Source organism: Cuculus canorus, chromosome 5 (genome assembly GCF_017976375.1).
Source record: "Cuculus canorus isolate bCucCan1 chromosome 5, bCucCan1.pri, whole genome shotgun sequence".
NCBI classification, from domain to species: domain Eukaryota; kingdom Metazoa; phylum Chordata; class Aves; order Cuculiformes; family Cuculidae; genus Cuculus; species Cuculus canorus.
The window spans coordinates 6,586,812-6,602,762 of record NC_071405.1 but is presented as its reverse complement, the minus strand read 5'-3'; the positions used below and the strand labels follow the sequence as shown (position 1 = coordinate 6,602,762).

Here is a 15,951-nt window from a genome sequence, read left to right as displayed (position 1 = left end):
TGTCCATCTTTACCAATACTGTAAAGAATATGATGGAGGAAGCAAAGTGTATGGTATAAATAGAGTAGACTGTTATTAGTCCAAGTTTCTATCTAGATAATCCACGTGTTGTGAAGTGCTTCAAACTATGACTAAGTTTAGCTCAGCACTGTAAGTAACGTGGAAGTCAGCTGCCTTTTATTTGAGGTATGTTAGATTAGCAAGTAGGCATGTTACCCACCAAGTCGGACACTGCATCTGCAGTTCAGATACAGCCAGCCATGCTACTGCTGTAGGAAACTTCTAGGGTACTGTTTGTAACTACTGTCAGGTAAATTCGACCTTAGTGAACTCAATTAGGATGTAGCTGGATTTAGAAGGCAGATTTCCACAGTTAAATGATTGCAATAACTTCGTGTTTTTGCCCTTCCTTCTGCTTCCTTTAGTCTTTTTTCCCACATCGAGATGAACAAGATAATAGCCTCATACAGAACGCTGCTAATATAATAGTAAATGCAATCACCAAGCGGCAAAACAGCACTGTTATGTTGGCAGTAACTGAAGTCAAAGTAGAGACCATCGTTGTTGGGAATTCATCATCAGGTAAGGCTCCCAATGCATATGTCCCAAGTGTGGTAAGCACCTTCTGTTCCCCTACTGTCAGTCTCTTGTATCTTTTTCCCCAACTTATAAAGAAAAATATCATGTTTTCTTTAAGATATACTGCAAGCTGAAGAGAAAGTGCCTTTAAAATTAAGATTTTGTGATTGTGTACTACTTTAAATTTAAAGTCACCTCTAGCATAATATCCCCACCTACCACTGCCATTGTTTTGGCTCTGACTTTCAACCCCATTCTCCAGTCTAGGCATACCTTTCACAAGATCAGGAGTTCTTCGTGTGTTGATAAAATCCTTTTTGATTCTCCTGCATTAATCTTAACCCAACCTCAGCCCTTGATGCTGCTGCACTATAGAAATTGAGGCTGTGAAGTAGTGAAAATATAAATAGGGGAAAGACAAAGTGATACTAAGTCTATTCTGAAGGGCTTATTTGTTATTTAGTTAAAACTGTCTAGTATCTTCCAATACTTGGCCATGATAATGTAGAATTTTGCTCTGTTCTTCAGCATGTATTTTTAACTAATGCACAGATGGCTTAAAATGTAATGTTCATTCCTCTTAATGAGAGTATAGTGTCATTGGAAAGACCTCTGTCTCTGCATATTTGCTCTCCAAGAGGTATGCCAAAATAAACAGTTGAAGGTTTTTCATGCCTCCCTTCCTGCTTGGGGGAGGCAGAGGATGGTCTTGTGGAAGACCCCTGGTAGGCTTCAGCTAAGATCCAGAGTGGAAATCTTACAATGGGATGAGACTCTCCCACCTTTTTCCTAGACCTCCCCAACATTAATCTTCTGGAAGATCTTCCACCCATAGTCTAAACAATTAGTAAATTTCCTGGTTCTACTTCCCTTGCATTTGCCTTCTAGGGAATGCCTTTCATCTGTTAAAACCTTGGCAAATGTACTGTTTCCTTTGCTCCCTTGAAGGGAGCGTACCAGCTTTGTTCTTCTCTTGAACAGAAATTGCATAGATGATAAAGAATCAAGCTGAGATTCTGGCATACCTCAACCTCTCTTTGTTCTGATTGTGTTAAATGCTAGGGCAATGGGGATGGGGCCTTTGTCTCCCACTCAATAAGTTTCTTCTAAGAAAGTGGATAGACTTTGACTTCTGTTGTAGTTAGTACTAGAGAATGGTTTCCAGACTCCTCATTTTAATGTGGATGCTCATTATTGACTGCTGGCCCATAGTTCTTTAAGTGGAGTTGTTATGAAGTAAGCTCTAAGCTGGACTCTCCTGTTCTTTGATTTGGTTTGTTTTATTGTTAACCCTTAACTGAGTGAGGTAGGTAGAAACCTATTGCGAAATGTAGTGTAAATCCCGCTGTCTGTGTCGAGAATCTCATTTCTGTGGGATGCTCAAGTGTCTAGATGGAGGTGATAATTTAGACACTTCATTAATTTTCTCTAGCTTGTAGAAAAATATTCTTAATCTGAAATCTTCATACAGACAGTTCTGTTTAAGAATCTTTTATTATGTAAACTTGGTTCCACAGTCATATGATGAAATAATAAGAGAATGCAAGCTTTGTATTCTAATCTTGGAGAAGCTGGTATGAAGAGGTCCTTCTTCCTTGAACCATATTTCCCTGTTTATGGCTTGATGTTAGTTTGTTTATGCCAAATGAGGAGAAAATAGCAGTTACTCCTAAGAGCACACTCCTTCCCCAAACTGCTACAATACAATTCTCAGATCCCTTGAGGTCGACCACGTATGCAGCTTATTCATCCCCCTTTACCAGAAGGAAGTGTTTGAGAATGTGTCATATGCCACGTAAGAATGTGTGCAGAAGACATTTTAACGTTAAAATGAATTACTATGGTTTTGAAGCAGTTGATCGATTTAGTACAGACATCTGCAGGTTCTTCTGTAAGCAGCTGCCCTAAGACTGCAGAGGGAATTTACATTTAGATCAGAGGTTGGAATGGACTCTTCTTTCTCCTAGTAAATGCAGGATATTTCTGATGCCAGTGCTAGTACTCCTAGAGCCACTTAGAGGCATAGTATTCTTTATAAGCTGCCTCCTGCAGGAATAGACCTTTTAAGAGTCATTACTGAGATTTTCTGGGCCAACTTAGCTTAGGTGCCTGAGAAAGAGATGCTGCCTATACAAGGACCAACACAAAAAAAAAGCAAGAGTAGAAGGGGAGAAGACAAATTGATAGTTACAGAACATGTTCTAACCTGTCACAGTTAAAACAAGACTCTGCTCGATTGCTTCACTACGTATGAGTGGACAAGTGTTCAAAGATAGGTGTTTACTTATCTTCAGTTGGAAAACGTCAGTGTGTACCTGCCCACAATGCTTTGCCTGAGCAGCTGATAACATTGGTGTGCTTGAGCACTCATCCTGTTTGCCAGACTTGGCTCCCTTTTCCCAAGGAAACTAATTTTTGTTGGTAGAAGACGTGAAAGCAAAAATTGACTGAGAATCCTCAACAGCCTTTCAGAAAATGATCTATGGAGTTGCTTTGAACATTGACAATATTGTGCGCAGCTTTTTGTCAACTCAGAAGGGAACTATTTTAAAGGTGACTGTACTGGATTTTCTTAATTTTTTAAATAGTGTTGCAGGCAAAGTCTTGGGGTTTTGTGTTGGACCTCATATAACCAGTTGGCAGAGAAAAAAAATCTCAAATGTAGCATTTCCCCTGTCATGATTAAGCAGGGAAAACTTGTAACTTAGTTTAGCAAAGAGCATTTCTAGATGGACTGGTGCACTCAGATGTTGTTATGGTATTGTAATAACATCTGATTCCCTTTCTTCTAAAAATCTTTCTAGGCCAAGCTGTAGTGATGTATGGAAACATCTCTTGGAGATGTCCAGTGCTATATATCTAGTTCTGTTAACTCAAGGCCTTGTGTCTTTTTTTTTTTCCATTTGCTCTCTAGATTATTTGGTTCCAATTCTTTGTGCGGTATTTAGCATTGTATGGCTGACTTGTATCATCATCTGCGTGTGGTGGACTCGGAAGAGAAGAAAAGAGAGAGAGAGAAGTCGTCCTCCCAGAGAAGAGGGTGCCAATAATCAGTGGGCGCCTTTAAATCCCATAAGAAATCCTATAGACAGATCTTACAGTAACAAAGACATTCGTTATGAATGCAAAAACTTCATATCTCCTCAAAAAAGAACTTGTGATGCAGTAGAGGAGTATGTAGAGTATGAGGAAGAGGAGGATGAAGAGGAGGAAAGAGATGAGGAAATGGACAAATTCCTCTCTCACAAACTTGCAAAGCCTTTGCCGACAAAGGCATCTGACATATCAGAGAGCAGTCCAGTAAAGAAATCCCATCAAATAGGCAAAATGGACAACAGATCTGTAAAAAATGTGAATGCATCAAACTTTGAAGGCAGTAGAGACTAACCTGTATTTGGAATGTAGGCAGACTGTGCCTGCGCTTACTGGGGAGGGGAAAAACTGACATCTCCACTTTGCATCAAGGACTAAAAATATCTGGAGTCAAATGTTCATAGTTTCTTTATTTTGCGTAAAAAAAAAAATAAAAATAATAATAAATAAAATTTATTTTGTTTCTTTAGCCTTGTATAAATTATTCAATGACTGTCAGATGAAAAAAAATGAGTAATCTTTGATAGTTGCTATTTTTGTAAAGTTTACTTATAATACACTCGCTGTGTGGCAGAGGAGAGGTTGTATTTTCAATATGTGTAAAGTTTATTACAAAAGACTGTACACTGTTTACAGAATGTATTTCTTTTTATTACTTGCTCTAATTTAAATGGTGGCTTTAAAACCTCCTGGTTGAGGAAATTGTGTGAACTTTAAACTGCGTTCTTGACTTTGAATCTCTATTAATGGCAGCTCACTGCACTTGTTACGTTAGTAGCTTCTGTAAGATTTTTTTTTTTCCAAATTTGCCTTACACACTTTGTAATAGGAACAAAAAAAACTTATAGAGATCTTTCAACTGTGTTTTAAAAGTGGCCTTTTTATTTCTGTTTAATTACTTTAGAATTGCAGTATTGAAGCATGTGACAAGTGCCTTGAGATTAAACTTTTTCTATAGCAACTGTCAAAGACTGCCATATCAGCATAATAAAATTGTGAGAACTCTAGGTTCCCCAACTGACACAGTTTATTTTCTAATAGTGAAAAGTGCTTTTTTGTAAATATGTACATATTAAATGAATCACTCTGTATATTTGATTTAATAACTTAAATATTTTGGTCTTTTTTTTTTTTACATGTCATTCCTTTTAATTTATGTTGCAGAAAAGGAGGTTTTATGGCAGTTTATAAGACTTTTTTGGTATTATGTCCAGATTAGAAAATGATGTTAATACACTCAATGTTAGGAATCTGTTGGTCATTTGTATTTACATAGGAACATAACCACTTATGTGTAAATAGATCCAGAAATGTTTGTTTATCCCCATGTTCAGCCCATCTCAAGAACACTAGTGGGTGCATCTACTGTACAGTACCAACATAGCGAGGCATTGTTTCTTTTTTTTCTTTTGTGAATATGTTAATTACATGTGGTATTGCTTTTTTGTGTTTAAATACAGGCCTAATGAAGGGAACAATATTTTCCTCAATCTTGTTTCTGTTGTGCTTTATTCATCTTTCGCTCTAAACTAAAAAGGCTGGCAAGCTCAGAAGATGGGAGTACCTCATTAGAAATGGTTATTTGTAATGGAAGGCTTGTGCGTTTTGGTTTTTTTTTTTAAAAAAAAAAAGGCTTTATTATTGCTATTAACTGGGCAAACTACAAGTTTATTTTAATTACTGAAGAAACATAACACTACATACACCTAGTTACCCTACCAGTGCGAGGTAGCGGATGTTTGGGAGTATAAACTTTGGCCCATGAACAATGTAAACATGAATGTTTTGAAACCAGTTATTTTATACAGGAACACAGGATTTGCTTTGCGGGATCTTCTGTTTTAGTACATCTTTTGTTTGACATGTTCTTAAAGAGAAAACTTTCAGAAAAGAAACTATTTATTAAAGCATTTTATAATGATGTTTGTTGTAACTTTTTTACTTGTGCTAAATATTCAAAACTTATTTTGATAACCTGGTTAGGAGTTAGTTTAGAAAAGGGTACTATCCTTCTCATGTTCCCCAGTATAATCCTGAGTATTTAAACCAAAAACACTTTTTTTTTTTTCTGCTACTCTTGTAACTTTTTGTACTGTACTGCTGCTGTCTTCCATAATCTAATAAAATGATTCCCTCATTGTGTGTAAGATACTTCAGATTGAGTTTGCTTTCGAAGTGCTTGGAGTTCTGATGTGATGAGGCTCACCGAGGGAGGAGTGAAAGTCCTGATTTAATACCTAGTGCTTCCTGTAACCCATGCTTTGCAGCCTGCATCAAAGTGCTGGTACTTCCTGAGCCAACTTGGCAGCATTGTCCTCTGCCCACTCCTGCTCCACTAGCAGTTTGTGTGGGAGGTGGTATCCCACATGTGGTCGAGAGGCATCTTCTGTACTGAAACCTCGTGCTGCCTCTTTGACAAGGGCCGATAGTCACCGACGGCACATCTGATGCGCTGCTTTTGAAATGGCTCTTCTCCCAGCTGCAAAGCAGAAGCTTGTCTATGCTGTATCATTTTTCTTCCCTGGGTGATAAGAGCAGGCACAGGTTTGTGGTATTCTTGCAAATTTGATTTTTTTTTCATTAATATTTGTTTCTCATTCTGCAGCCTTTTACTTGTCATGCTCCAGCTGCAGTTTAGTAGGTCTCTGCCTGTTTCTTACGGTGACTCAAATAGATTGTATGGAATATTTTCTGTAGTGAAAAGCATACCCTTACATATGATAATACGGACTGTAACAGTTAAATTTACCTAGTAGCTACCAAATGCCAAAGCAGAATTCAGGATCCTAGCAGAGGTTTTGTCCAAATCGTCATACAGTTACTTTGTTATTTTCCTTGAAGTGTTGAGCTGTTTCTGTCAGTGTTCTCAAAAATCAAATTCTATTGTTATCTTTGATTTTCACTTTTCAAGTATCTGTCTCCTGCCCTTGAAGAAAGGCATCTGATGGGGGAGGGGAAAGCCAAAGCTGAGATAAGAAACCAACACTTCTTCATTGATTATTTTCTAAAACCAACTCCGTAATGCCTTGGTAAAACTTGGTGGCTGCATTAGCTCCTTAGAAATAGTGGGAGCAATGCTATTAACCATTCAGATCGGTGCCAAGTTAGCAAAATGGTCTTTTTGCAATATTCACTATTCTTGGAGACTGCAGTATCTGAGCATTTGCTGTAGAGAGCAATTTCCGGTACTCACAATGTATTTAAAATATCAGAATGCTCCCTGCTGGAGGTTTTATACAAATACAAATAAATGTAGTGGGTGTTGCTGCTGTAGGCAAAAAGAGAAATAATAGATTTTTATATACGCATCGAATAAGGCTGTTGGGTGTTTGGCCATGCAGCAGTGAGCTGGCTCACTGCTCCTGAAGGTTCTGGTTGTGCTCCTTTGTATTACTGAAATAGCATATAAAGTAACGGTGTTGCAACAGTGTCATCACCCACTATTCTAAACTAAGGGTCAGAACACTTCCCGACGTCCTGGACTTGTTCCCTTGTGGGTTCCCAAAACCAGAATGGAAAAGTTTTCAACTTGGTAGTGCTGTTTGCCTGACAGAAATAAGAATTATTTTATGCAATCTTCAGGTGATGACCAAGGGTGAGTTATGTAGACTGAGATATGTGAAAGAATATGAATAAAAGAATGAACAAAAAGTAAACTTTTTTACTTGAACAGTTTAACGTTGATCTGTTTTATAGAAATCTTATTTCTATTGTGCTCTTAAATTAATTGCACATCTTCTCCACTTGCTTCACATCACCTTATTCAGTAGTCTTGTTTCCTCTTGGCTTATTTTTACATGAAATATTGAATTTGTCCACCTCACCATCTTGCTGGGGCACACATGCTAAGCATAGTATTACTTCCAGAATATTCCAAGAACTGCATAATGAGTTAAAGGGCTCTTCCAAAGATATTTTTAATTAATAAACATTTCCAAGTTAATTTTTCTTCTCTGATGCCCTTTTGGAGATCTGATGGTAGCCTGAAACATTTGGTGCGCTCAGTTTTTCTGGTCATTAGCTGTTGTCTAATGTGTTCTCCGGAAGACCATGTTAGTAGCTCTCTTGAGGTCAAACCATGCTGGGATGGAACGTTAGTTCATACAGCACAATAACTCGCTACTGCCCCATACTTTTTTGAGAACAACCTGAAAGTTGAAAGATACTCGAGTGGCTGTCTTGAAAGCTGCAGAGGACACCAGTTGCAGTGCTCGTTGTGAAGTAGCTTGGGCAATAAGGGATTGGGGTAGCACGGAATTAACTTGCACAGGAATTTGGGTTGGTTCAGTTCAGTTACGTGTGGTATCTCTATCTCATTGTTCTTGAGTGCTGATGGGCTTTGGATGCAACAGAGAAAGGATGCGCCTGAGGAGTTCAGGTAACCTGTGGACCTTCCTAGGCAGCTAACATCCCTTCTGTTGGGCATTCTGACCATGACTTTTGGGAGGCTGATGATTGGAAGGAGGGTAGAGGCTGGCTTTGATTTTTTTTCACCTTTCTCAGCAGCGAAGTAGGTGTTTGAGTCACTGTAGGAGTCTTCTTGCTTTGCAAAAATTACGAGAATCTCAAACTTGCTCTGTTAAGCGCCGCAAAGCAGTCCCTGCCCGGCCTCTTGTCCTTATTTCATCACAGGTGATGGAATAAAGAATGGGCTTATAAAACAGTAAAGGATAAAGAGAATGAGATGCGACTAAATCCTTTTCATGCTCATTGTCAGTAGCCACCCTCATGAGCACAATTTTTCTATACAGATGCGTGGAACTTTTTGCCTTTGCTTTGTATAGAAGTGATTTCTCCCAGCATAACAAGGACTCAGCCTAAGTACAAAAATCTCTATTCAAACACTGATTGTAAACATCTGTTTGCAATCAAATGTTTATAGATGAATGTCATAGGTAAAATTCTTAAAGAGGATTTGGGTTTTTTCTGGAAGTATCACTCAGTTTTATCATTTATCATTGGGTCACCTTTTCCCTTGCAAAAGCCAGTAAAATCTGGGTGGTTTACATGAATCTTTTTTGCACTGCATATACTACTTCTGGACCAAGAAGGAAGAGACAGAGCAGTGTCTGTGTTCGTAGGACCAAGTCAGTCTTAACAAATTATCTGGACAAGGGACCCAACCCTCCTGCCTTTTAAGTTAATAGTTCAGGTTATTTGCAGAGTATCAGCACGGTCTCGTGGAAACCTTACACAGGCAGCCTTTAGAAGGTGTTACGCTTCGGTTCGTATTAATGCTACTCCATATTACTCTTTACAACTACAGAGACGGAAAGAATGTGTGCTTTTCTGAAAACCAAACTACATTGTTGGGTTTGTTTTTTTTCCACTGGTGGACATGGCAAAGGCATTACTTCATATGTGTAAATGTGACAATCCTGTAAGGAAGCAGGACAGACCAGGGACTTACGCTGTTTTCTGGCCTATGGGGTTACCAAGACTATCAATTTCAAATGTTCTGTCAAAATAAACTGACAAAACTAAGTACATGTGAATCCTTCAGCCCTGTTTGGTAGGGGAAGACTTGTTAACTTGTAGGTCTTTCTCAGCTGCTATCCTATCTTTTCTCCCATCCATCCGAAGGAGGCTTGAGTTGGAGGGGACTTCTCCCTGCAGCAGATCTGCCATGCTGATAGGCTACATATGAAAGAAGACTGAGCAGGGAGCTGTGGAGCAGGTTTGGAAACTACTGTGGCAGGAGCATACAGAAGGCCCTTTGAAGGCTTGGCCATCTGCCTGGAGGTGTAACTCTGGGCATAACCCCACCTATTAATTAACAAAACCCTACCTGTGGGTGGAAGTTGATTCAGCCAGCAGCCGTACTGGTGCAGATCAAAGGTCTGTCTGGTCTGGTACCCCGTGTCCTGTAGTGGCCAGTGGAAGATGCTTAGAGAAAGTGCAAGAAAACAGCAAGTTGCAGCGTGAGCCCTTCTTGCACCCATCCAGCTTCTGTTAGTTGTTTTAGGGGCTTCCCGAGCCAGATGTTTGATAGGCACCTCTTCTCCATTGTATCATATCTTCCCTGTTATGTTTTGGACATCCGCAATGTCCTCCAGCATAAGTTCCACAAGTGCACCATGAATTGGGTAGAAAAGTATTTCCTTCTATTTCTGTGAACTTGTTCCTTGAGAAAGTCATATGAATATAGCAGTTGTTCCACCTCCACCATCTCTACAACATTTGGGATTTACAGTGCAGACACCCTTCTCCCCCCAAGTCTTGGGGTTCAGACTGGAGTCTTTTCCGAGGGGCGGAGAATGCCAGTGCCCTGGAATCATGCACATAATGCTAGTAGAAGAATTAATCCTGCAGCCTCTCTAGCAAGAAGGCTGAAAAGGTCATGGGCGTCAGTGAGTACAGAAGAGGACTGTGTTTAGGGGAATGCTGCATCAGTAAGGTCCAGAGATGAGAGTCAGATAGGTACCACATCACATTGGCTCATCCCTCTTTGATTTCTCTGCTGCTGAAGAACTGTTTAACAAGTCACGGCTAGAATAGTCTTTCTCAAAAGAAGTGTATCAACGGTGTCTTCTAAGCTGAGGCCAGATGGCTGTGTTCATGCTGTGCCACCAGGAATCATGGAGGAGAGGCAAAAGGCAGAAGGGAGAGGAGAAATAAGATGGGTTGAGTGGTAGGTGGCTGTTGTCCTGTGCCGAGCCATAGACACACCCGTGGTTGTTCAGGCCAGGAGGAGAGCAGCCGGGGAGACTTCTCCACACCGTTATCTGGCAGAGGGTGGGAGCTCCAGTTTGTGACTGGGCTGCCTGTTATTAAAAGCTTGCCCTCACCTGAAAACTGCTGCAGACAGCAGCAGAGGGTACATCCTGGCAGGGCTTTTTGGCTACGTGCTGGTGCTTGGAAAAGCAGCAACACATACAACTCTATTCAGAAAAGGCTCAAAATTACAGTTTTGTAGGTGTAGGAGCTGTAGTTGATATCGAGTTGTGCATTACATCATTTGTAAATGTATTTGTATATGATAGCTGTCTCTCCTTTTGTACCCTTGTTAGATGCAGCCCTAGGATCTGATATGTGTATGGATTAGGAAATTTATGGACAGTTTGTACCTCTTTCTCCTTTTGCCACATGAATTATCTAGTTCTTCCCTCTTTGGTGGTCCCTTCACCGATGTAAGTCCGCATGGCAGGCTACATTCCAAAATCTTCTGTGCTCTGTGCATTGCTTACAAGAAGGTGTAAAGGGAATGAGAAAGCACCATTCAGTGCTCAAACACCAAGTCAGCCCATGCTCTAGCCAAGGTGACATCCCTGACCTGGCCTGCCATCTATAGGGCTGAAACTTCCCTGGGCTTTGCTGGGCAGGACTGGCCGCTCTACAGACCACTGGAGGTTCAACTGCTGCTGCATTTTCTATTCTCCACTTCCCAAAAGCAAATTGAAACGGTGAGTTTTAGCAGCTTCTCAATGGAAGGCAAAATAAGGCATTGATGTAGCTGAACATTTGGGCAAGTTAAAAGGTGAGTGTGGGTCAGCAGGCTTCACTCTCTATTTCTCATGTCTTTTTTTTTTCTTTTTGTTAAATAAAACAACACCTAGAAAACTTAAGATGGAAAAAAAAAATGGTAACAAAGAGCTTTGCTCTCTCTCAATGTCCTCGAGCGTGCGCCGGGAAGCGCAAGGGTGCTACCTTGGCTCCCTCAACCCCAATGGGCTGCTGGGTGGTGCCTGGATGCACACCTCAGCCTTGTGAGGTTCCCCAGCATGGTGGCACGGGGACAACCCTCACGCACAGCCCGGAGGCGCCACAAATGCGACGAGCCAGCAAGGAGGTGTTCTGACAGCCTGCTGACATCGCTTTCAGTACAGATAAACCAGAGAGGTTATCTCAAGTGCAGCAATATCCTCTAAAAAAGTGAGGAGGAGAACCTACTTTGCACTATGTCACTATGGATAAAAACCTGTTAATGAGCAGTGGTGGTGGGAGTGGAGACCCAGCACCTTCTACGGGCATCATGCGGCAGCAGCCTGGGTGCGCAAGACAAACAGTAAAATGCAATGGAGGTACTACATGGTCAACATTTTCCAGCCTGGGTGTTTAAATTTTGCTCTATATTTAGTCCTCTAAATGAGTGCTTTGATTTGCAGTGTTTCCAAGCACCTGCTGCTTCCATTGACTCTGGTGGTCTATATGGGTCCCAGCAATCCACAGGGTTAAGCTGCTCTATCCCCATGCCTAAATTTGGGTACTCGGGCTGGGAGCAGCGGGTGCTATATTCTGCTTGGGTTTGTGTTTCTCCTGCCGTGGGGTACGGTGCTAAACTCGGGTTTGTGGGCAAAGTGTTTTCAAAACAAGAGTGGCTTTGATTTGCCAGTTTCTGGTTCAGCTCATCTGAGCGATTAATCATTTATTGGAGCATAGAGGGATTAAACCTTCTGGAAATAAAAACGGAATGAAGGCAGGCTACTTTTTCCTAGCAGCAGACGCCTGATGCATGCACAGCACGGCTACCGTGGTCCATCTCTCTTGCAACAGGAATGTTTTTCGCTGCCTGTCCCCAGCAGACCCAGCGGAAACGCTGAGCTCTGATGCTGAATGCAGGCATCCTGCTGGCCGAACCTCCAGCTGGCTTCAACAGCTCCGTAGAGGACCACCGCTAGTGGAGCCAGCACTTGCCTTTTAAGGAGCCCTGGTCTGGAACCAGGCATAAACACTTTGCCCTATCGTGCTCCTTTCTAGGGCTGGTAATTCATGTATCTAGGTATTCACCAGCAACAATATCCATGTTTCTGTCCCTTTGTAATATCCTGTTGTTGCTTTCCAGAGCAAAATACCAGCAGACATTCAAGGTTACTTCCTTGGCATGTTCTGTGTGTTTTCAGCCTGATTGTATTTGCACTGCTTAGATGTTTCCTGACCTGCTGTATCTCCCCTGCTTTTGCATCACAGGCTGAGCTTTAACTTCGCATGCTTTGCTGCACCAGATCTTTCTTTCCCAACCATGGCCCCATCTATCTTTCAGAAGCTTTATTCCAGCCGTGTTCCCTCCTTTCTGCTACTCCTGTTTTCCCAGATTGCTCCTCAGATACTTCTTCATAGATAGACTTCAGATATTGAGGCAAGTCTTTAAGCAGAGCAGGAGATAAGTGGTGAACAAGGCAAGGGTCAGATGCCCACACAAACACAGGTGCTCGGTTCTCTTACTTCAAGGTAAATGACATCTCTCAAAGGTGATTTTCATCACAGGTTGACTGCTTCAAGGCTGCATCCAGACATTGCTCCGGTTCTCCGCAGCACCTGGATGAGAAGTATCACCCTCGGGATCCTGATGTGTATCTGGTTTGCTGACCCACCGCTGCTCCCTTTGCTCATTCAGACTCTGAGAAGCGTGGCTCTATATTGGCTGTTCCCCATTGCCCCAAGATGCTCCTGCTTTGAAATTCATTCTGGAGATGAGAGCCCGCACCCATCTCCCCTCCCAGCCCTGGGCTGCAGCAGAGCGCTCCAGCCTCCAGCACACAGCCTGTATTGCGCGTGATGCTGCAGATGAAAGCTGTTGTTTGTTTACAAGCTTTCCTCAATTAGAACTCATTTGCTGCTCACACACTATATTTAAAAGCTCAAGTTTAAATCAGCATTGGTGATTTAGGAGTGCCTGTTTTGTTTTCTTTCCTAGATAAGTATGATAATTCCTCCACCTGTTAAAAATCTGTTGTTAATATTTGCTGTCAGGTTTCTTTTTCTGTCGTTTTTTTTTTCTTGCCAGGATAGCTGCCTGCAAGTGTTTATTTAACTGTAGCTGTTTATTTCTCATAAATCTCCTTGTCTATAAATCCATTTTGGATCACACAGGAGAGTGCTTTGCGATCGAGCTGAGTTTGATCCAAATACACAGTTCCAGTCTGAGCATTTGGCAGCCGAGGGTCTCTTCAGAGCTCAACACGTGGCCCCAGATGTATGGAGGGGAGAAGCGTGTGCCCTGCTGCCACCTTGCAGGCAGGTGTCCTGGCCAGTGTCAGGATTCTGGGTTGTGGGGCGGCAGTGGGAGCTCTGCCCCATGGAGGGCTTCCCTGAGCCCCCCCTCCAGCCGCAGGGGACCCCTCCAAGCAGGGACCCCTCCAAGCGGAGCCGCTGCGCTCTCCTGCTGGGGCTTAGGTGACCTTTTAGCCTTAATTGTTGCAGGTCAGCTAAGTGGGGGAAAATCTGATCGGATTTTTTTGTTGTTTCTCAAGGTTATTGTTCTTACAGCTTTCCTGTCGTTTTCTTTCTATTCTATTTTTCCTTTGTTTTTGCCTTTTTGCTCATTACAAACTTATCACCTGATGTTTGTCTGTAGATTTTTCATAAAATCAAACCAATCAGATCAGATTTACTTATGGGAGGATAACTTTAGCCTTTAAAGAAAAGTTTTATATAGCCCTTAGTACAAAAATTGTCCTGTGTTTGTGTGCACTTAACTTCATTTCACCTTTCCATGAATGAAACTTTTGAGAGTTTCTTAGCCAATTTCCAGTGTAAACTTAGAAAACTTGGGTTAAGCCCAGGATGAGAAGAGAAACCTTTGCCACACGCAGTGAACTGCTCCAGAATGCTTCTAGGGAAGGGGAGCACACCCAGGATTTGACACCTATGGCTTCGTGTTTCATCAGTCGGTTCTCCCAACTAATTCTGTCCTGCCACAGTCTTCTTTATACAATTCTCCACTTGAATATTTTTCTGTCCATCTACTGAATTTTTATGACATTGAATGTTCGAAGAGACAAAAATTGGCTATGAACTGGGATGCTGACAGAAAAGTTCCATATAGGTGTCTGAGTGGGACACAGCATTTCTTTCTTCCATACCCCTGGACTTCCCCTGTATCTCATGCCTTCACCAAGGGCCAGGTTCTTGTTTCCCACTTCCACACCATGGAATTAATTAGAATAATTCTGGATTTTAGGAAAAGGCATGATAGTTTTTTGTTTATTCCTTTCATAATTTTTAGAACACCTTGAATGACTTTGGGGACGCAGTCAGGAAACATAATTGTAAGTAAGATAGAAACAAGAAAGTCGAGTCCTTGTTGTATCTTCCATGCTATTTCCATCTGCAATGAATTTCCTCTCTCAAATTGCTTCTCTCCAGAGTCACACTCTGCCAGAGATAACTAGGTGGCGGTGAGTGAAGAAAGGAATGGTATTGTCTACAGCTTTGAACCATGAATAGCCCTTGGAAAAACAGCAGCAGAGAGAGATACAAGTTCACATTGATAAAGTGGGTTGCCAAGTGACAAAAGGCTTGATCTTATTTCACTGGAGCTGGCAGTGAACTCCCAGGGACGTCACTTTTATCTCTGCTTGCAGCCCATCTTGGATACCATTCACCACCAGCCTGGGCAAAAAGTGAACGTAGTATGGTTGTGAGGATTTCTGCAGGGAAGAAGCTGGCTTTGCTGGCTGAGCATCCTTCTGCTGCAGCCGCTTGGGCCAGGGTAACGTGCACCCACGAGAAGCGAGCTCCGTTAGCTGAAGTTCAGCACAGTACTGGTGCTCTATGTTGTTGAAGGAGTGCATGCAGCCAATATTCATTGCATTTATGTCTATCAGGGCCTCATTAGCCACCAACTTGTAAGCAGAAGCCCAAGCAGGCAGCATCTGCTGCTGTTGATAAATCCCCATTGATGAAGACTGAGGCCGTCAGCTCTCCGTTGGTGTTGCAACCCATCCTTATTTCTGGCTTCATCAGCAAATCCACCTTTGAGTGCATCAGTCCAAACCCTGGTACAGCCCTCATACAACACAACGAGCTGATACCATGTGAGGGTCTCACCTCCCTGGCTCTCCACCAGACCCACCACTCTGCTTTCAACAGGTGATGGAAGGAGACGAAGCAATTTAAGGCCGTTTCGATAGCTGCCCACCTCCCTGCTGCCTGGTTCTGCCCTCTGGGCACACATGACGCGAAGCGTTGGGCAGCCCTGCAGCACGGTTGCCTCCCACTGCCACCGAGACCGTTTGTCAAAGCCCTGCGTAATGTCAGCTGGCAAGAGGAAACCATTTCATTTCGGTGCCTCCAAGGGGTCTAAATGAATAGCTGAACTGCAGCAGCCTAATGGATTTTGGAGGAGGGGAAGCAGGACGGGACATGGCAACAATTCACTGGGAGGCGTGTGGGGAAATGTTGTTGCAGTGATGAGGAGCGGGAGATGGAGTAACAATGGCTCCGGTTTACATTGTGCTGCACCAGCGCTGTGATCTGCTGCCAAGATCAACCCGGGAAAAAGGAACTTGAAAATAACACGAATAGTGTGGCAAGAGAGATACCCTACAGCATATCCTG

At 42.3% G+C, this 15,951-nt stretch overlaps 1 protein-coding gene across 2 annotated transcripts in view; it reads left to right on the top strand.

Annotated features, from left to right (window-relative positions):
- The window catches only part of JAG2 (jagged canonical Notch ligand 2), a 69,628-nt gene extending 64,035 nt beyond the window's left edge, over nucleotides 1-5,593 (top strand). For both annotated transcript variants that reach the window (XM_054068319.1, XM_054068318.1), the window contains 2 exons: nucleotides 426-582; nucleotides 3,494-5,593. In XM_054068319.1, the coding sequence (XP_053924294.1) occupies nucleotides 426-582; nucleotides 3,494-3,966 (630 nt within the window). In that variant the 3' untranslated portion in view covers nucleotides 3,967-5,593. The remainder of the gene's footprint in view (nucleotides 1-425; nucleotides 583-3,493) is intronic.
- Nucleotides 5,594-15,951: the final 10,358 nt, after the last annotated feature.